The sequence below is a fragment of the Sinohyriopsis cumingii genome, unplaced genomic scaffold, assembly GCF_028554795.1.
Source record: "Sinohyriopsis cumingii isolate HCF-2022 unplaced genomic scaffold, ASM2855479v2 utg001742l, whole genome shotgun sequence".
Classification (NCBI taxonomy): domain Eukaryota; kingdom Metazoa; phylum Mollusca; class Bivalvia; order Unionida; family Unionidae; genus Sinohyriopsis; species Sinohyriopsis cumingii.
The window spans coordinates 267,891-291,278 of NW_028316042.1; the positions used below are offsets into that span (position 1 = coordinate 267,891).

The following is a 23,388-nucleotide window of genomic DNA, read 5'->3' on the forward strand; positions in this document are numbered from 1 at the left end:
TTGTTCTATATACCTGCTCAGATCTTTATCTATTCGACCTATAAGTTTCACCACTTATATTTCCATTTACTCGAACCGGGCAATAACATCGAAGGCGGTCAACCCCTAGATAACGAAAACCAAATACGGAGGGACATTCACTCCCCCCGTGTAACACTCACCTTAATTAGACATGTTACATGTTTGCACCTTATGCAATTCCCATGTTGTTTCTTCATGGAACCTTTTAATTACAGTAACCTCATCATGTACAAAATGATAAATATTGTTTTAGGACTTGTTAATGAGTAATGCACTTTTAATACTTACTCTTTTGTTATCACTGAATGTTATCTTGTGAGACAAATCGCAAACCAGTAAGTCAACTTATTTTATTTCAGTCTACAATTTTAAAATTATTAAAATTGTGCTTGTTTAAATGAATGTAAATATTTAATTTCAAGTTGATTGTAAATAATTTTAAATTTGATTTTTGAATATAGCTTATTTAAAGTCAGCATTCTTGATATATGTCAGCATATTAATTATTAATGTCATTTAATTATTTTAGTTTACTAATTAAATTTAAAGAAAGAACGTGATATCATGATACATAGTGATACTGATGTAAGGTTACAAGAAAAAAGTAATGTTAAGTGGTAATTCAATATATGTTTCTTGTTGTATCATGTTTGGATAGTTACAAATAATTGTTTACTCATTGTTACAAATGCATTCTTCTCATTATTATTCTTCCGTTTCCTTAGTACGTTCGCCGGTGCATTATGTATATTAGTTATCTCAAAAGAAGCTTCTTATCTATGAAGATTACTAAACTAGAATGATCGGTCCCTCAGCCAAATACGAGAATTCGCGAGACAAAACTAGCTAAGGCTGATCGCTGGAGGCTGATCGCCAGAAATGAGTTGCTATTATACCTCATTTTTAATCCCAATATAAAAAGATGGCGGCTGCAATACGGTTAAACTGCTGGATTTGCCGCAGTCCATACAAAACGCCGAAGATACTGTCTTGCTTTCACAGTTTTTGTGAAGCTTGTCTAGAGTCTCACATTTCTAAAGCCAGGCCGAACCCAAAGTTTCAGTGTCCGATATGTAGGACGGAGATCGACGTCCCGGAAGGAGGGGCTTGCTGTTTACAGTCCAACTTTTACATAGAAACAGAAGAGGTGACAGCAGAAGAAAAGGTGATCGCAGAAAAGGAGATCGTTTTATGTGATAACTGTGATGATGAACAGAAACCTGTGGCAACAAAGTACTGCAAGGTATGTCAACAAAACATTTGTAGAGATTGTGTCCTTCTTCACGAAAAATTAAAGACAATTAGAAGTCACACCTTTGTTGATCTGGATAAGGTAGAGAAGAAAATGTGCCGCAAGAAGTCATGCGCAAAGCATTCTGCAGAGTCTGCAGAACATTATTGCTGTGATTGTGATGAATACGTTTGTCCTGTCTGCCGCGACCAAGGCCATGACCAGCATGTTATTGAAGATGTTAACACTGCTGCAGAAAAGAGAAAAAGAGACATACAAAAAACAGCCATGGAAAGCGAAACATTTTTAGATTTAACCAAGAAAAGACTAGAGGTAATTCAGGATCTGAAATCATTGGTCAAAATACATGAGAATAAAGCAGTGCAGGAACTAGAGGAGACAGCAAATAAACTGAAGGAACAGATCAATACTGGAGTGAAAGAATTAAGTTTACAAATTACGCATAATTGTGAAGAAGAACTATCTCAGCTGAATTCTATTGAGAAATCCATGACATCAGCATATGAAAACCACAAAGAAATAAAGAAATGGATAGCACATGCAAGTGATGAGGAAATACTTGCAGAAGGCATTATGATCAAGAGGAAATTAATGGCAGTCAATGCCACTGTTCCATCTTATATTCCTCCAATTAGTCTGGTTTCATTTACTAAAAAGGGTGATATAACTGCAGGAAGTATTGGGTTAATATCAAATAAAAAAACTTCCTCAGATGTTAATAAGGAAATGGAGTTAATTAATACATTTTCTTTGCCATATTCTACGCCAATAATGTCCATTTTGCCTTACAAGGAAATGCAGATCTTGATTGCACAGCAAAATGTAAATGGCCTTGCCATATATGATAGGCATGGTCCTACACAAGCTAACATACTTCAGGATCTTGCAGTCACTGCAATTGCTTCCGATGCTGATTTTAACATATTTGCCTCTGTTTCCGGAGAATCCAAACTGTACAAAATTAACAGAGACTGCACAGTAACTACTTTCTGTACTCTGCCGATAATTCCCAGATCAATTGCAGCTTGTCCTGATGGAAGGATGATTGTATGTGGCGAGAAATCAGACAGATTAGTAGTTATTGAAAAAAATTGCAAAACCATAAAATACTTACAACCAAAAAGGGGTCCATTTAAGTTGACAAAATTCCTTGCTGTATGCAACAGCACCAACATCCTGGCTACAGTTGATGAAATAAATTCTTGCAGCAATACAGTTGATCTCTTTGATTACAGAGGATTGAATGTAAACAGCATCAGCACAGGCTGTGTCTCTGGTATTGTTTCTGACAACAGAGGACATTTCTTCATTGGGCAACAAGAACGCTATGTGACACATTTTCAAGTTATCATTATGGATGCAAAAGGTACTGAATTAGCCAGGATGAAACATACTTTACAGTTATCATGTTTAGCTGTTGACACTATAAACCAGCTGTGGATTGGAGGGAATGGGTGCATCTATGTGTTCAACTATCCAGCTATTAGCATTTCAGCAACAAAGGCCATATAGATAAGAGCACAGTCAACTGCAGTATAGTCTGTTGAATTTACAAATGTATTCCTTTATATGAACAACTTGCACATGGATATATATATATATATATATATATATATATATATATATATATATATATATATATATATATATATATATATCCAAAGAGAGAGGGAGAGAGAGATCTTGTACATTTAAAACTTACATGACTGAGTATTTTGTCATTTTTCATTTCTTAATATCAGTATGTTTCGTTCTAAGATTTTATAGTAAATGAACCTATTTTGTATACCATTGTTTTTTTGTTATTATACAAAAAATTAAAAATCCCAATTCTGATTAAGATTTGGAATGTTCTTTAAGAATACTTAAAACACAAATAGTTCCTGGCCATAACCTGTGCCATACTGGATATTTTGCAAATTATAAACTTGGTGGGGGAAAATATATGGAAAAAATCTTTTTGGATACGTTACAGCATTCAGTAATTTTGTAGCTAAATTTTCATACCCTAGCAAAAATGTAAATTTGAAACAGAATCACAAGAATGTTAATATTTAAGTTGTGACAAGTACAATGTGTAATTGTCATATCTAGTAATCTTTGATCAATGATAATTTGACTTTGAATTAAAAAGTTTGGTTGTCTGTACAGCTTTTATTGCATTATCCAAAGTGCCATCCTACTAGTAGGGTATAATTGGTGATACAGGAGAAGAGATGGCTCATTAGGTATCATGTTGGACTCATGACCAGAAAGGTGTGGATTTGACAGGTTTGACTGTATTTTTTCTTAGCAGGTCATTTTAATAGAAATTATGCTGAAGCAAATCATCTGTCGGCATTATCTGAACATTGAAATGTGGCGGTTGAAAAGAAATATTCCCTTGTTCAGCCTAGGGTACTGATTAGTTGTGTCTTTAATTAGAGTTTTGGAAAGGAATTCAATTCTTCAGAATGAAAGAAACGGAAGCCAGCTATTCCACAAACAGTTTGCCATAACAATATGGACTTTAAAAATTGTAACCATTCATATCAGATCGTGGTCCATTATTGTTAGGGCCAGACTCTTGTAACAGTTGTAAAGGAGAGATCAATTCCTTGAAAAATGAAAGGATTACATGTATAAGCTGCCTTTTTGTCATTTAAAAAAAACCCCCACAAAGTTTAAGAATAAGACCAATACAAAATACATGATATATTGTATTCTTTGGCCAGAATATCAAACCACAAACCCATTACAAAATTAGGATTAGTGGATTTCTTCCTTGTGTGTTCACAAATGTTACCTGGCTTGCTTGCACTAAGTCTACTTGGAGTTATTTTGTAATGGCTGATTCCTAATATAAACTATTATTATTTGTCAGTTGACTCTGGTAGTATCATATAAGCTGTTGTTTCTTTCAAGGTATTACCTCCCCATTGTAGGTAATTTGTTTAAAAATACGTAGAACGTTGTATTGCCTTTATTTTTTGGTGATATTAGTCATGATATAACAAAATGTCTGCTATGGAAAGCAATCCATTGCCTGAAAGAGGTAATTTATACACTACACAAATGAGGAAGTTTAATGCTGAAGTAAGTGGATCCACATCATTGTACAGTTGTATATATCGACAGTTTAAAAAGAATGCTTCTTAAATGTATTGCAGTATTCTTCCCATGATATGCAAGGGTTACTGCCTTTTAAATGTAAAGAAATGTATGTGTGGAGGGGGTGGGCTTACCATTGGACATGAATTTCATGGATACATTTTTTAAAATATTTTGCCAAAGTTTTAATGGACTTGCAGTTGGAGAGAGATGGTTTCTAAATAAGCAGTGGATTCTTTGACTGACTGTATAATTTTATGAAAGTGATTTATGTCCAGAACTTTACAACTTTTATCAATTTATTTGCATTTTTGGTTATTGTCTGGTTTAAAAGAATTCAATATATATATATATATATATATATATATATATATATATATATATATATATATATATATATCGGGTCCATCATCAGGTGGGGATCATACTGTTTTATTGTCGTGCTGTGTTAACTATATTGACATGCAACAAACAGCAAGAATGTCAAAGGTTATCATTTTGTGTTTGACAATTAATGTAAAAATTTGCTGGAGCTAAACAGATGTATACTGCAGAATGCAAAAATGTCATTTCCAGCTCAAATATGAAATTCTTGCATGAAAATGTAGGAGTACAGGTCAAAGAGAAACCCTAATACATCTGCTTACCATTACCATGGAAGTTGGCCTTTATAATCTTTATAGCCTATATTTCATGCCCCACCAACTGCATCACCGTAATACTATACACTTTCATGAAGATTAGGTCTCTGGCTTGTATTTCACACTTCACTAGCATTTGGCCAATTTCTGTGTTGAAGTTGATTTTTGAGGTACTGTTCTTGATGGGTAGAGTCATGAAACTTTGAGAGATGCATCTCGGTGATAATTAAAAACAATCAGTGCTTGAGTTGGTAGCAGTGACCTATATTTCTTGCTCCATGGACATTTTGTTCATTTTTGTGTTTAAAATCTTTTTACGACTATCACTGATGATATTATTGTAAAACCTTTAGATTGTAAGCTTATAGATGAGAACTAAACACATGTATATAAGATTAGTTCACTGTAACCTCTATTTTCTGCTTTAGTCAGACATTTGTTTTGTGGTTAAAGTTATTTCTCTCCTTTTATTAATTGTACAGTTATTAAATTTGTCATCCCAATGGGTACCACATTATGTATACATGAGAGGCATTGACCTTGACTCCACAGCTGAATTTTTCTTAATTTCACTTGCTAGGCATTCTTAATGTCAGGGTCATGAAACTAACCAATTGTATGCAGCTCTGTTTTCTCCTACATAATACAAACAAGAGTTTCACACAAAGTCATCTCATGTCTCACTGAGTTTGTGTGCTTGTTTGTGTTTATGGTCATTATGGGGTCATCAGGTCAAAGTCATCGTAACTTCAATATTAATTAGCAGCTTTAGGTGACAAATAACAACTATAATGACTGTAAAAGCTGATCAATATTAAGATTTCCAACATAATGATAAGTTGGACAATGGTACAAGGTCATGTCCTGTTGACCTTTTGATTCAGTCATATTGCAGCTTACGTTCATGAAAGCTATAAACTTCATTGATAACACATCATTTATAACAGTAACTCTTTCTTGTATGAAATAAAATAATTCTTAAAGATGGCAAAAGATGAACCATATTGCTGCCTAACATATCTGCTTAATAGCACATCTCAATTTGAATTAGATTAATTGGCTTAGCATATTTCATTAACTTAACATGGGGGCACTTATTTTGTTAGTTCCAAGGTAACAGAGATCAAAATTACTTAACAGGTAAACATCCTTGTTTGTGCACTATTTAATATGTTATTGAATATTATTGTGATTTTGCAGGCAGAAAGCAGTGAGAAGGTCAGCATTTGTTTTAGAGGCCCAAAGGTCAAAGTTGTGGGTCACTCCAATGGTAATTTTTTCTTCATGAACATTCATGCTTATAATGGCCAGCTATTGTAGAATATTTAATGTTTTCATAAGTGAACTATGTAATCATCATATTAGTTTGTATATGTAGAAATAAGAGAACTTATTTTGGCATCTTGAAATGGATCATTTTTACATCCTTTTAATTAACTGAATTTCATAAGCATTTGTTATGAAAAAGATGCACCAATTTTTGCCTAACAAAGCATTTGACAGATTTTCCACTGCTGCACACTCCCATTTGGATGTTAACATCCATTATTTCATGTACACTGTAAATATAAATGAGTGTATGATAAAGCTTTTTTAAAGGACACAGCCATAGCAGCAACTTCTGTTCATAGAAAACACATTCATATTAACCATGTAACAGTAAGTTCAGAAAGATTTCTGTTAAAGAACACTTGTCTATAGTGGACAGTAGTACATTTTGTTTTAATTTTTCCTTTACAGACAGTTTTCACTGACTCAGTATCTAATAAGATGACTCTACATTACCATTGCCTTATCGTACATGTATATATATTTGCAATGTGAAATTTTCCCATGTGTTTAAGATGGTTCTACAGCATTGTTATTACCATTGCTTATTATATACCTTTTTGCAGTTTGAATATAACCCATATGTTTATGATGGCTCTACAGCATTGTTATTACTATTGCTTTATTGTATATCTATTTGCAACATTAAATTTTCCCATTTGTTTAAGATGACTCTACAGCATTGTTATTACTATTGCTTTATTGTATACCTATTTGCAATGTGAAATTTTCCCATGTGTTTAAAAAAGTTCTATAGCATTCACAGTTATTACCTTTGCTTTATTTTATACCTATTTGCAATGTGAAATTTTCCCATTTGTTTAAGATGGCTCTACAGTATTCACAGTTATTACCTTTGCTTTATTGTATACTTATTTGCAATGTGAAATTTTCCCATGTGTTTAAGATGGCTGTACAGCATTGTTATTACTATTGCTTTATTGTATAACTATTTGCAGTGTGAAATTTTCCACATTACTTTAAGATGGCTAAACAGCATTCACAGTTATTACCATTGCTTTATTGTATACCTATTTGTAATATGAAATTTTCCCATGTGTTTAAGATGGCTTTACAGCATTGTTATTGCCATTGCTTATTATATACTTATTTGCAATGTAAAATTGTCCCATGTGTTTAAGATGGCTGTACAGCATTGTTATTACTATTGCTTTATTGTAAAACTATTTGCAGTGTGAAATTTTCCCCATGTGTTTAAGATGGCTATACAGCATCGCTATTGCCATTGCTTTATTGTATACCTATTTGCAATGTGAAATTTTCCCATGTGTTTAAGATGCCTATACAGCATTGTGAAATTTTCCCATGTATTTACATTCATCTACCTAATTTTTACAACCTTTTCAGATGGGATACAAAACAATATGAGAGTTTGCAATTTTGAGGTGAAACATAGTTTTGAAATACAGGTGGCAATACTTGGTATTTACAGATCAAATATGTCTTTAGATCACTTTGGAGATTTAAATGTTGGTTACTATTTTGCAAATACCTGCATATTAAATTGTTTCTAAATTGAAAGTAGTGTGTATATATATATATATATATATATATATATATATATATATATATATATATATATATATATATATATACTCTTGCCGAATGAGATGGAACTCTGAAACTTGTCTTTTTTATATTTGATATACATTGGAGAATATTTTAAGAAAGAATATATTTAATCATAAAAGTTCATTTTATAAAAACAATTTTTGATAGAATTAAAAAAAATCAGAAAGGATGTGATTTTTTAAGGTACATTTTTTTCATGAAGTAATTCTTATAGAACGAAAAAAATTGTTTGAAATCCTTTCTTTTTACTATACTGGTCAGTCCTCCCACCACAATGTGTGTTTTTCCTATTGCACTGGTTTTTTAAAATTAGGGTAGGTAGGTTTTTAAATAACTATAAATATTTATATATATATAAAGTACTAATCACTTCAGACCACTCTGGTGGCTTAATGGTTAGAGTGCTCCAGGTACAGGAGGTCATGGGTTCGAACCCTGGCCAAGTCATACCAAAGACTTCTAAAAATGGTACTAACAGTGCCTCACTAGGTGCTCAACATTAAGAGGTTAGTGTTGGGACTAGTTGGCCTAGTGTCAGGATAATGTGACTGGGTGAGACATAATGCTGCATGTCTGCAGCATGATGCTTCAGTGCTAGACATCACTTTAAACTGCCACACTGCAGACATTGCAGTGATATGACTGGAAAATTGTTAAAGGTACATTAAAAATCTAAATCACACACACACACACACACACACACACTAATCACTTCAAGCACTGGGGAAGCAATGGTTGAATTAGATGCACAAGCTGATTTTAGGATTTCTAAAAAAATTTTACCCTGGGGGTAAAAAGTGCAAGGGTCAGCAATGAAAAACGGGGATGATCGGCTAACCAGAAACACACACATTTTTTGTGTGCCTAATAGACCAGAAGAGCTTATGGAATGGTCTTTTGTTTGTAACCCATCCATCCGTTAGCACAAGTTTATTATCACTACTCCCCCTAAACTTCTTGAAGGATTGCCATGAAACTTAGTACACACATTCATCCCATGGTGTAGGTGATCCTAGTTGAAAATGGTGATGCTTGCACATTCAGTATAGGTTGCACAGCAGCTTTCTTGAAAATCTTGTTACCGCTACTACTGAATGGATGGTCATATCAACATATCAACATGGAGTTTTCACCAAAAGACTTCTTATTATGCCTAGTTGGTGCTAACTGAAAATGGTGTTGATCTGGTGTCCAGTATGGCTACCTAGCATCCATTTTGAAAATACTGTAAGTGCCATTCCTCCTGAATAGATGGCCATATCAGCATAGAGTTTTCACTAAAAGAATTTTTATCATGTCTTAAGTTCTAAATGAAAATGGCACTGATCTGGGATCCTTGAATGCCACCACAGTGGCCATCTTAAAAAATCTTTTTATTGCTACTTCCCTTCATGGATGGTCATATCAACATGAGGTTTCCACTAAAATACTTTTTATGATCTTTACTTGGTCCCAAATGAAAATAGTGCTGATTTTATGGCACAGCAGCCATCTAGAAAATCATTTTATCATTACTCCATCTGAACAGAAAGTCATGTTGACATAGGGTACTTGGTTCTAAGTGAAATAGGTGCTGATTTGGGGTCTAATATGGCTGTCACAGTGGTGAGCTTCAAAATCTTCTTGTCACTGCTTAATGGTCATATCATGGAGTTATCACTGAAAGACTTCTTAAGTGTTTAATATTTTGTTGATCTTAAATGCTACTGAACTGACACCCAATTTGTGACCATTTATAAATTCATATTTAAGCTACTCCTTTTTAAGGGTAAGTCTTTTTGACATGGGGTTTTCATCAGAATTATGACATGGGGTTTTCATCAGAAGAGTTTTTATGGTGTCTACGTGGTCCTATATAAATATAATGAACCTTCAGATGTGGCCACTATGGTGGCTGTACTGAAAATATTGTTATCTCTGCTTCCAAATGGATGGCTTTGTCAACATGTGGTTTTACCAAGACTGCTTATGATACCTAGATGGTCCTAAATGAAAATGGTGCCAGTCATACATTCAGTATGGTGGCCATTACAGCTGTCATGTAAATTTTGTTGTCACTACTCCCCTTGAAAGGATGTTCGTTACAACATGGACTTTTGACCTAAAGACTTCTGATGATGTCTACTTTGTCCTGAGTGAAAGCTGTGCCAACCTGATATCCAAAATGTCCATCACAGCAGCTAATTTTAAAATCTTGTTATCATGGAAGATTATCAGCAGTGTTTTCAACACTTAGCAGATAATGGGATGAAATGGTCTTATCTTGAACCTTTGAGATTCTTTTCACCCAGTAGAGTATCAGTTTCTTCCATGGACTCTTGTTGTACAGAATATTAATGTAATCATATCGCCTTGCAATATATGCGCATTTCATACTGAATTTGTAATGGCTTTACATGTATATTCAAAATGTTCTGATTGCTGATTGCATCAAACTAGTGGTGTTGTGGGTTTTTTCTTGCTCCACCCGATTGTTCATGTTAGAGAATATTGAATAGAGCTCATTTCTGCATTTCAAATGAATTCTTTTATTTTCAATTTTTTCCTTATTATACCTAGATCTATATTGACATTCTAAAGTGGGTTTTGTTACATCTAGTTCACCTGGCCATAAGAACAAATTAACTTATGGTATGGCCCGGGCAACTTTGAATATGGGTTTACAACATCAGATTCTCAGACAAGTTAGGTCATCAGCAAGATCCATGAATACTAATGGGGTGGTCTTGTAACTGATTGGTTAACCCTGTTACTACTCTGGAGGTCATATTTCATATCCAGTTTTGTTTAAACATGGAATATATTCATAATAATCAAGGTCTTGAATGAGTTCAGTAATTAGTGTGATCAAACCATTAATGAGGTGATCATCAATTTGATCAATTTGATTAACTGAGCTTGCTACCACTCTGGAAGCTAGATTTATGATCCAACTTGGAACATATGTTGTTATCATGAGGATTTTGGATCAGTTGAATAAAAAGGGAGATCCATTGTTACTAATTACGTGATCTCATACCAGTTGGCTGAGCTTGAGTACAATGACCTTGTTTCTGATTTTTTTTTGGTCAGACTTTTAATATTGGGTTGTGTCATCAAGATCTTGGGTGGATTTCATAAGTAGTCTGATCCACATATATTAATCTTGCATCTGATTGGCTGTCTTTGCTATCATAATGGAGGCCAAACTGGCATTTTGCATATGGAAGCAAGGGAAGTAACCTATGATAGGTTTCTTGGAAATTGTTTGTTAGGTTGTATAAAGAGATCTAGCTTTTTTAAAAACATTTGAACTATTCATGAATTTCACTAGGGCAAGCTAAATAAATCTGTGTATGTCATTTAAAAGTTTATATATATATATATATATATATATATATATATATATATATATATATATAGCTGTATTATGCTTCAAAACCAGGTATGAAAAATGTAATGGTTATGCTTTTCTGATGCACATGTGTAATGGTTATGCTTTTCTGATGCACATGTGTAATGGTTATGCTTTTCTGATGCACATGTGTAATGGTTATGCTTTTCTGATGCAGACCATTAACTTCATTGCACAACAAATCTTACAAACCACAAAACCCCTTTAAATGCTGGTGCTGTGCGATAATTTTAAATTATTTGTTTTATGTTATAATGTATATGCATTCTTTGTTTTATTGAAATGTTAGTTAATGTTCTTTTAAATTTATATTTCATATGCTTGGCCTTTAATAAAAATAAAAACAATAACCCAACATCCTTTTCACCGAACCACTTCCAGCAGTAATACTCTACCCTCATTAACCAAAATGTTCGGACCTTACAATTTGTAGACTGCCTTGTCTTGAAATTTACTGATCATGAATAAGAATTTAAAAAACCCTAACATATTTCAAATTTTCTGAATGTTGAGACCAGAACACAGTTCATTGTGACAGTATTAGATATCATGCTCATTTAGGCATTTCTCCCAAAGTTATATAGCTCATCCTGGACATAAGCTAGAAAGCTGACTGCCCTTTGCATGCTGCTTGCCAAGTGTGCATAGACAACCACATACTAATTAGTGTATAGCTATTGGAAAACATCATGTTGTTGAGTAAAATTAACAACGTCTCCTTTTTTAAAAAGGAATAAAGTTAGGGAATGCAACCACGGTCCACTGACAGTAAATGGAGTAAATTCAAGTTTTATAAAGTCATATTCCAACCAACTAACCAACCTAAGCACTCATATTTTCATTAGCCTAATAGACAACAAAGCAGCTAAGTGTTGTCTGTTGCCCAAGTGAACAATATCTGGCCTGCTCAGACCTCTTGTTTGCTTTTCCTGCCTCATAATACATCAGGGTTCAAGTTGAAGAGCAGGTACTTGGACTTGTACATTATATGAGTGGTTTCGAAAGTGATCATATCAATTGTATGGCTTATCACGTTAAAAAGAAGAAAACATGTTATTAAGCACCATTGACATTGTCTAGCATGCAATTTTATTAAAGCTAATGGACTAGGTAAACAGGTGTTAAAAATTCCTTGATATACGTGTATAGCTATTGCATTTAGAAGGAAAAAAATGACAAATTAGCTTCTATTCCTTTCAAAGATGGGTAACTCTTTTAAAAGAAAAACACATCATGCAACTTTACAAGTATTTTTGTAGCTTGATGCATGCTTTTCAAGCTACTAGTCTGTGTGACAAGTAATTTTCAAATATAAAAGCCAAACCCTGTACATGTATATATATGAAAGTTTCTGTAAGTTCCACCTACTATCAGACTGCTAGCTTTCAATTAGTAGCTGTGGGACAAAAGGCTTTAATTGCCCACAATTGACAAGTTTCATTAAACTTCAGCTTGTCAGCAATCCATGTAGATAACTGCCCAGTCAGATTTCAGGCCACTGTGCAGTCATACATCATTGACTATACAACAGTTTGACTTTGATAGAATAATGGGTCATAGGTTGTTTTTTGTCTGTCATTTGGCACAGGTTTGTTATCATTATTCCTCCTAAATTACCTGGATGATTGTTGTGAAACTTTACAGATACATTCATCCTACCATTTAGTTGGTCCTAATTGAAAATGATGCTACTCGGAATTCTGAAGATGGTATCAGTCTGATGTCTAACATAACCACCATGGCAGCCATCTTAAAAATCTTCCTATTTCTTTCTTAAATGGAAAGTCATGTCAGCGTTGGGTTTTCAACAGGAAACTTTCCATGATGTCTAATTGGTCTTAAATGAAAATGCTGCTTGGATGGCCAATATGGCCATCACAGCAGCTGTATTGAATATCTTATTATCATTATTTCTCCTGAATGGTTGGCAATATGAACATGGTATTTTCATCACAAGACTTCTTATGATGTCCAGTGGATCCTAAATAAAAGTGGTGCTGGTCTGACATCCAATATAGCCAAAATTGCAGCCATCTTAAAACATTATTGGAACTCCTCTTGAACAGAAAATCATATTGACATGGGATTTTTACTGGAAGACTTTTTATGAGGTCTAGTTGTTCCTAAGTAAAATTGATGCTAGTCTTACATGCAATATTTCCACCATGGTAGCCATTTTGAAAATCTTGTTATAACTGCTCCTTCTGAATGGAAGGCAAGTCATATCAACATTGGGTTTTCTCCAGTAGAATGGAAGGAAAGTCATATCGACATTGGGTTTTCTCCAGTAGATTTCTTATGATGTGTACCGGTAGCTGTTCCAAAATGAAAATGGTCCTGAGATGACCTCCAGTATGATCACAACAGTGGCCATTTTAATAATACATGTATTGTTTAGCACTAATGTTAGATGGATGGTCATATAGACATGAGTGTTTTCACCAAAAGGTGTCTGGTTGGTCCTAAAAGAAATGAGGTGCTAATCTCCTATCCAGTTTGGTCACCGTAGCTGATAGCTTGATGATCTTGTTATTGTGTCTGCTCTTAATCAGAGAGTTATATCAACACAGGAGTAGTATATGGGGTCACCCTAGCGTCAAGTGGACTTACCATGCAAAAACAGTCGATGCACTCTGGCGTCAAGGGGAATTTAACATGGGGAATTTTAACATGGACGGAACTGTAGAGCGTCAAGGGGAATTAAACATGGAAATTGAACAGGACCGGTACTTTAACGTCAATGGGACTTTAACGTTAAAATATGGGGTTTGCACTTTGTCGTCAATGGAAATTGAACATGGGAATGCCACGTGGGGATCAATGGGAATTAAACATTGGTGACGTCATAGGTTTATAGGGTCAACACCTTTTATAGAGTGAAATGTATTTGTAGGGACAAAGAGTTGATAGGGACAAACATAGATATACAGAAACAAACAAATACACATCCAAACACACAAAAAAGAGGACAGAAATATTCTAAAGAAAGACTCACAGATAGAATAGAGACTCTAAAAAGAAAAGTCTGTTGTATGGGTTCAAAACATTTATTCAAGTATACACATGGGCTCTCTGGCCTGTGCTTTGGTCTAAGCACTATCCATTTAATACATAAACATTTGGACATAAAACAAACCTATTTACGAGTTGTTTAGTTATTGACTCTAGTAAACTAATGTTTAAAATAAACGTTTACTCCTTTCTAAAATCACTTCATATGCAACAAATTTACAATAAATGTTCGTTTATAAGAAAAAGCTAAACCGAAACAAGTGACAAACAAACAAATAAGAGAAAATTCATGTTTGTCTCTCTATCCGTCACACACGTTGTTTAAAATCTGGTCAGCTACCACTTGTGTCCCAGCATAGATGTTTCCCATCACGTACTCCCTTTCAATCGTAAATCTGCTGTTACGTCCATCGTGCTAGGTACACTTATCGGTAAGCGGATCAAGAGCAGTCATCGTCTTCTTCCCATGGAGGTACAACATATGCCATATGAATAGTCACTTTTCCTTCGGTGATGTTAAATTTTTCTCTCATCGACTGCACGTCTTCAATAGCCCTCAAAAGTTTGGAAGAAGTTATTTCTGCAGGTGTGCTAAATCCGAGACATACAGGAGAGTTCAAACTGTCGTGATACATAGATAGGCTCAAACGACCTCGATCTTTGACTTGGCAATGACATTTGAGTTCCTCTAACAGTGAGTCAAGTAGATCCGTAATGAAACCTGATACTTCCTCGGCTGGAACGTCAGATACGAAGTCTTTAAATTTCACCGTGTAGGTGTAAGTTGTCGTTCTAAATTTTCTCGAGGTCGCTGTCTGAGTCATTTGGATGCTAAAATACTCCTTTAGGTCTATTGAATCCTTTTCCTTCTTGAACGCACTTTGCTGTGACGGTATGGTGGTGAAAGAGGTCAATGATGTTTGTTCCTTCTCTTTTTTCTTCTGCGTAGAGTTATTCATCTTTCTCGTCGCTTGTCCTCGCAATGAAGTGTCGTTCTTGGAAGTTGTCCCTTTTTATACGCTGACCAATATCGATGTGACTGTACGGCAACGTAAAGGGAAGTCTCACTCGCTTCTGGTACACGATTTGATAGACTTTTTCCAGGGATCGACTGACGATTTGGTGAGTGGGTAAACGTACAATCTTGTTGGGTTGATAGGTGGTCACTTTAAAGTGTTGATCTTTTCGAGACTGCAAGGCTTCTTTCATTACCCCAAAGTTGACCACTCGACTGGTACGATAATTCAGAGTCAATCCTTTCACTTTACATCCAGGCTCCTAAACGGTCTCCTTCGATGTTAGGGTGTTGCTCACCCGGTCGATCGATGTAGATGCAACTGTCCGTGTCAAAGTACAGGACACGATCCCCTAACAGTTCTAAAGCTTCGTACAATTTTAAGCGAGCATGAGCTGTCACGTAAGCCGCAATGATGACATTTCCAAAGGGGTCGTCTTGTACAAAGTCCAGATCTTCTTCGTAATTGACTAAGATCAAATCCTCGCGAACGACGTCCACGTGTTTCATGAATTTGGTTTTGTCGTGAATCATCTGGAAGTAGCGGGAAGGTTCTGTCAAATATTCCGTCTTGGGTAAACACGGGCGTTGTGCCATTTTACCTCACAAGCAATTTAACATCACTTTGGCAAACGATCGCCTGCCTTCGTTTTTCTCGATGTGGTCTAAAGGGATGCCTTCTTGTGCCCAGTATTTCTCTTTGAATGTCTTTTGGTCTTCGGGAGTGTGACACCAGGAAGGATAGCCACTGGCTTCTTGCTTTAGTTTCAAAAAGGCATCCACGTAGTCTGCGAAAATGCCTTTCTGAGTGGGGTCACCCTTGTGGTATTGTTCTGTCTTGGGAAAGTGGCAAAGTTCGTACACTTCTAACAGTTGGTATCCCATGTCCATAGCTTTGAACAATTCTACGCTGACCCAGGTTCCCGTCAAGGCCCGTTCTTCCTGGGTGTGCTGACAAGGCTGATCTTGGTTGCACGTTTCGGCACAAGTACGGCACAAGGGAAACGTTAGTTTGCCTTGACAATGGTGAGGTAAGACGGGGTGGTATAGGTTCGTGGGAGGCAAAACTTTGCACTTGATCAAGCCTTCATATTGTCGAATGTTGACCAGGTCGATGTGTTCCGTCAGCAATCGCGGGTGCCCTGTAGGAAAGTGACAATATTTGCACACGTAAGGATACAGTGAACACACATCCAAGTATTTGATTTCTTCTCCTTTCTCTTCGTCGGCTTGGTACAGCAAACAGGTGGCATTGGTCCTTCCTCCGTACAAACTATCCCTCGGGTTCAGGGGGTCCATGAACTGGTAACTTTCCACGACACGTTTTAACTCGGGATCGATTTTCAAACGGTGATCGTATTCGTGTTCCCACATTTCCACCACTTGGTATCCTTGCTGTTCTAACTTCAAGCGTCGCTGACAAGTGTCCTGGTACAGGTCTTCCATGGTCCGTTGTAAAAACTGATTTTTAGTGTCACGATCAGGGTAGCAGACGGGACATCCGTGAAATAAGCAACCGTTAAACTCGTACACGATCTTGGGGTTTTTTAAGTCCCAGCCATCGACCGAATACGTTCCGATGGTCTTTTCGCTTCCTCCGTTGCGGGCATGCTGAATCCATTTGTCTTCCTTGTCGCACAAGTAACGTAACCAGCGTAGGGCTTTGACCGAGTATTGACGTTTGACATAGTTGGTCGTTTGAGGACTGATGACAGCCACGGTCTTTTGAGGCATGAATCGTTGGCGGTACACTAAGGAACACGCTTTGGCAATGGTGCAAGCTTCTTTCAAAGGATCGACCCCTCCGTGTTCCATGAACAGTTCTCGAAATTTTCCACAGCAACGTCGTAAAATGTCCACGTCGTAACGACAATACTTTAACATTTCTTCCTGAAAGTCGAATGGGTCGGAGGCATGAGCCTGGTACCAAGCGTAGAAATCTTCTCGTTGTTCGGTACGCATGTTGTCGGGGTCGTAATAGTGAGCCTCAGGCAAATGGGGTAGAACGGCATGTTGATTGGCTTCCGTATTAAAGAAGTGAGGAAAATAACCTTTAGCCATTTCTGTCATTCCAAACGTTTTAGGCATTCGACTCAAAGGCATGGCCAAGTAACTCATCGAATCTTTAAACTGCACTTGTCCCACTTGCATGAAAATGATTTTGGCTCCGTTCAAAGTGACTTTAGGATGTTCGGTATCATGTTCCGTATAGTACCTCAAAAGAAACTGTCCATCGTATCCGGAGAAATTGTGAGCCACCACTGTGGCATGGCGATGACAATCTCGGTAACGTTCGATGTCCTCTTTGCTCCATGTCTTGTCGATGGGGTCTAAGACCCATTTGACAAAAGCGTCTAGCGTCTTTGGTCCTCGAAAGATTTTTTCACGCCCTCCAGGAATTTTGCTGCAGTGAGGGCAATAACTGAAGATAGGTTCTTGAATACACTTCTCGCACGCTCGATGAGCCACGCAGAAATTAGCAATGTGAATGCCAGTCTCTTGCATGCATTCGAAATCGAAGAAGATGAAATTGCCTTTCTTCTTCTTCTTGCGACCGTCATCTTCCTCTTGTTGGGGTTGGTATTTTTGCATGTAACATTGATGTTCCAAGTCCACGATGTGGTGACAAATGTGACATTTTTTCTTTCCTGAACATACGTGTGCCTTGGCACTATTGGCACGTATGCCTTGTCCACACGCGGGGCACAATCTCAGCAGTTGACAAGCGCATTTCTTCTGTGAACCTTGTGTTTTCAAATGTTGTTGGTAACAGGTAGGACTGACAAACGTGCGCTGACAAGCTGGACAATGCACTCGTCCTTCGTCCAGACAGGGTTGAGAGGCCAAACATCCTGAGCACTTCGATCCACAATGTTTGTGTTGTTCTCGATTTTTATAGCCACAGTCACATTTCTCACAATAATAAACATATCCCAGGAATCCAGTGATACTGGTAATGGTATCGAAATGTTCATCGTGATGATAAAGGTGAATGTATTTTCCATCCTTAAAATCTTGGCCTCGAAACAACAGAGGCCCACGCACTTCTTGAGGGTGCACTTTCAAGGTGTAGCGTGGAGCTAGGACATCTTGCAAGTTTTGCATTTCAGGAATGCCACAGGGTGTGTCTTTGGACAGGCCAGCTTGTTGTAACAGGAGTTCTGCTTCGTTTCGTTGTTTGGCTCGGTCCGATTGTTGAATAGTTTTCCAGGCTCTTTTCCATTCTGCCGTGTCGTTCTTGTTGGCATAGGTTCGTCCCACCACGATGGCTCGGGCGAAGCACATCTGGTCTTGAGGGTTGTTAATTTGGACGAGACTCTTTTTGGTGCTGCAAAGGTCGTTCACCAGTAGGACCTTTTTGCGTCCTGTCCCTTGAGGAAGAGAGACGTGAGCCATTTTCAGTGTGGCTTTACCATCGGTGATGTCAAACTTGTCATTGCATTGTTGCACCTGTTGTATCTTGTCCATGACTTTGGAAGGGGTCAGTTCTGTGGGTCTGCTAAACTCAATCCAAACGGGATTTCAAGCTGTCGTGTTGTATGGATAGTGTCAAGCGATCGTCTTCTTTGGGTTGACTTTGTCGCTTCAGTGTGGTGAGCAAAGAATCCCACATCTCGGTGATGAACCCTTCTGCTTTCTCTAAGGGTACTTCGGACTTGAAATCTTTAAACTTCACCGTGTAGGTGTAAGCCGTGGTTCTAAATTTTCTAGAGGAGCGCTTTTCCGTCTCTCGCATGTGATAGTACTTTTCAGGGTTGACTGGTGAACTTTGGTTCGGAGTAGACTCTCTCTGTCTGGTCGCAGACGTGGAAGGTTTTGGTTCAGGTTCGCTCATGTCTTCTATTTGAGCGAACACTTCTTTTCGTGTGTGAGGCGATACGTCACTTCGCTGCCTCTTACGTTCTTCTTCTCTCTCACTGAAATCGTGCGATCGTTTCATCTCGATTGCTGATTCAGAAATGATTTAACCAAGTTCATTCTTTCCATATATGCCCTCTCTACCTCTTGCTGTGACAATGACTTGGTACATTGCACAAGGCAAGTGAAAGCCAAGCATATAGGAACCCAACGACAGCGGTGCGTCTTAAACACCTCATGCATCTTGACGACCCTTCGATTCAAACCCTACCACGAAAGAAAATAGTTGCAAGAAAAATAAAACAGACAGTCGGTGTCTTCAAGAGAGCTAGAGACGGCACTGTGTCGCTGGGACACGTACGTACTCTAGAAAACTACGATACTCGACAACGTGAGTGTGCTTGTCAAAATGTTTGAGTAAGATTAAAAATGTTTGTCAGTTTCAAAACGCGAACCAGTACTGTAGCCGTTTAATATTTGATGCGGCAAGAAGAAATGCTACAATACGCAACAAAGGGTTTGTACCTTTACACTCCAATCTGTCTGCACTGCAATGGTAACAGCGCTCTTGCGTTGGTAATATTTTGCCACACTACCTTAAAAAAGAAAACAATCCATCACTCATCATAAACGATTTCATTGGCTATACTTATTTTCTTACCGCTTTCGCTTCGAATTGACTTCAGTACCTTTTTGCACAGCGACAAGATCGAACGTGTTTTTTTTTTTTTAAATTCTGCGGCTGGTCGCTACACTACTGTCAACAAGCCCTGAATTTACAACCAAACAATGTGTTACACATTGTAAGTGACTTCACTGGCTAACCGATATTTTACACTTCTGTCTCTATGGATGTGAGTGTGGTTGTCAAAATGTTTGAGTAAGATTAAAAATGTTTGTCAGTTTCAAAACGCGAACCAGTACTGTGGCCGTTTAATATTTGATGTGGCAAGAAGAAAATACGCAACAAAGGGTTTGTACGTTTACACTCTAATCTGTCTGCACTGCAATGGCAACAACGCTCTTGCGTTGGTATTATTTTGCCACTACTTTAAAAGAAACAATGCATCACTCATCATAAACGATTTCATTGGCTATACTTATTTTCTTACCGCTTTCGCTTCGAATTGACTTCAGTACCTTTTCGCACAGTGGCAAGATCGGACGTGTATTTTTATTCTGCGGCTGGTCGCTACACTACATGCCCTGAATTTACAACCAAACAATGTGTTACACATTGTAAGTGACTTCATTGGCTAACCGATATTTTACACTTCTGTCTCTATGGATGTGAGAGTGCTTGTCAAAATGTTTGAGTAAGATTAAAAATGTTTGTCAGTTTCAAAACGCGAACAAGTACTGTAGCCGTTTAATATTTGATGTGGAAGAAGAAATGGTACAATACGCAACAAAGGGTTTGTACCTTTACACTCTAATCTGTCTGCACTGCAATGATAACAGCGCTCTTGCGTTGGTATTATTTTGCCACACTACCTTATAAAAAAAACAATGCATCACAGATTAGAGTGTAAAGGTACAAACCCTTTGTTGCGTATTGTACCATATCTTCTTCCACATCAAATACACTGGTCAACAGTGAAATCATTACTGACTTGAAAAGGCCCTAATCTGTAGTATTTTGGTGTGCCGAACACGAATATAACCGTGAAAAATTTGTATTGGCTCTCGTTTTGAAGATATTCATATACCTCATTTTCTATGTTTCACTGTGTAAATTTCTCCAGTAGGACTGCAGCAACATCCGGAATAATGATGTAACATTGCATAATACCATCATGCTCACATCATCCACAGTTGATTGCATCATTTTCTGATGCAATGCAATACTAATGCCATGCGGCTGCTGAAGTAAGTTGACGTCAGCAGTGTACTATACATGTGTAGGCCTATTATACTAATGCCAGGCGGCTGCTGAAGCTGACGTAAGCAGTGTACTATATAAAGCCCAATCAGATAGGTTCAGCATTTAAAATATTTTAGACGTTGTGCGAGACAGTTCAAGCTACTGTTACATAAAACTTATTATTTTATCCATTTACGTACAATAAAGAACAGTAATGCCTCGAAAGTGTGTTAATACCGCGGACAATTTTTGCTATATTTGTGGGGAAGTGACATTTGCCAACCAGAAGAAAAGTATCAATTCTCAAGTGAAGAAGGCATATCATCTTTACTTCGGATGCAAGGTGCTACATGTACAACACAGCTTTCACAGTGGTTGAATTGCAAAAGGTCATCAATGCCGTTTGCAGTCCCAATGGTGTGGAGAGAGCCAAGCAACCACCTAAATGACTGTTATTCTGCTTGGTTCCTCCTCTTTCCGGCGGAATAACGAAGCGAAAGAAGTCGAGAATAGTCTACCCAAACATTCCGTCTGCATTGAGACCAGTTCCACATGGTGAGGGACTTCCTATTCCAGAACCTCCAGCAGAATATTCTCTTGATTCATCTGACGAAGACAAAGGTGAGTCGACCTGTTCTTCTCCTGGTCCATCAGCATGCAGTGATCCAGATTTTCACTGTGGTGCATCATCAACCCCACACAGAATAACACAGGAAGAACTAAATGACCTGATTCGTGATTTGGACTTATCAAAGAACAAGGCAGAATTGCTAGGATCAAGACTCCAACAATGGAATCTTCTAGAAGAAGATGTCACAATTACTGCATATCGAAAGCGCCACCAGCAATTGGAGCCTTTCTTCAGAAAGGAAAGTAATCTGATATTCTGTTCCGATATTGAGGGCCTCATGAATGCTTTAAAAATCACTCATGACCCACAAGAATGGAGACTATTTGTGGACTCTTCGAAACTGAGTCTCAAGGCTGTGCTTTTGCACAATGGAAACATTCTTCCATCTATTCCAGTAGCGTATGCTGTCCACATGAAAGAGACATACGATAACTTAAGGCAGCTACTGAATTCCATTGAGTATAACAAGTACAGCTGGCACCTCTGTGGTGATTTGAAGGTAGTTGCCCTTTTAATGGGACTGCAGCAAGGATATACAAAATACATGTGTTTCTTATGCGAGTGGGATAGCCGAGCAAGGGAAATGCACTACATGAGGAAGGAATGGACTCACAGGCAGAATGTAGCCATTGGAGAGAAGAATATCCAACACCCAGCTCTGGTTGAGGCTCAGAAAATCTTGCTACCACCCCTTCACATCAAACTAGGTTTGATGAAGAACTTCGTGAAAGCCATTGACCGGACTTTGCCAGCATTCCGATACCTGCATGAAAAATTCCCTCGACTCAGCGAAGCAAAGATTAAAGAGGGAGTTTTTGTGGGTCCTCAGATTCGAGAGCTTTTCAAAGATGACCGGTTCAACAACTTGCTGGAAGGTGACGCGAAACAAGCATGGAATGCTTTTTGCCTAGTTTCTACAAACTTCCTCGGAAATGTTAGGGCAGAAAACTATAAGGAACTAGTAGAAGACATGTTGATGAAGTATAAGAAACTTGGCTGCAATATGTCTCTAAAGATTCACTTCCTTCATTCCCATTTGGATTTCTTTCCTAGCAACTGTGGTATTGTTAGTGATGAACACGGCGAACGTTTTCATCAAGATATCGCAACAATGGAACAAAGATACCAGGGAAAATGGTCCACTACAATGCTGGCTGACTACTGCTGGACACTCCTCAGAGATGCTCCCGAACAGCTGTACAAGAGACAGGCGAAGAAATCTAAGATGTAGTCAATGACTTGATTTTTTATAGGTAGGTTATTACAGTTGACCTTTTACTATTGGAATGTATTTCGTTATGTAAACATTAATTTCTTGCAGATTACAAAAAAACTAGAGCCAATTTTGCAATTTGACTGTCATATTCGTGTTCAGCACATAAAAATTGATAAGAATTGACTAATTTTATTTCAGTAACATGACTTTTGTAAAAATTTGTTGTCCAGTGATATTAAACGGCTACAGTACTTGTTCGCGTTTTGAAACTGACAAACATTTTTAATCTTACTCAAACATTTTGACAAGCACACTCACGTTGTCGAGTATCGTAGTTTTCTAGAGTACGTACGTGTCTCAGCGACACAGTGCCGTCTCTAGCTCTCTTGATGACACCGACTGTCTGTTTTATTTTTCTTGCAACTATTTTCTTTCGTGGTAGGGTTTGAATCGAAGGGTCGTCAAGATGCAT

At 37.4% G+C, this 23,388-nt stretch overlaps 1 protein-coding gene and 1 long non-coding RNA gene across 7 annotated transcripts in view; both read left to right on the forward strand.

The window, feature by feature from the left end:
- Positions 1-11,675, forward strand: part of LOC149771665 (uncharacterized) — a 50,025-nt gene extending 38,350 nt beyond the window's left edge. For all 5 annotated transcript variants that reach the window (XR_016418185.1, XR_016418187.1, XR_016418188.1 and 2 more), the window contains one exon: positions 6,205-11,675. This is a non-coding gene — a long non-coding RNA (uncharacterized LOC149771665). The remainder of the gene's footprint in view (positions 1-6,204) is intronic.
- The window catches only part of LOC149771668 (E3 ubiquitin-protein ligase TRIM45-like), a 72,830-nt gene continuing 50,246 nt past the window's right edge, over positions 805-23,388 (forward strand). Inside the window, exon 1 of one of the 2 annotated variants that reach the window (XR_016418178.1) lies at positions 805-6,274. Coding sequence is in view for 1 of the 2 variants with exons in the window: in XM_089948243.1 (XP_089804369.1) it covers positions 944-2,785 (1,842 nt within the window). In the remaining variant the exon portion in view is untranslated. Of the gene's footprint in view, positions 11,676-23,388 lie in introns of those variants that run through there. The other variant, XM_089948243.1, reaches the window with a different exon arrangement.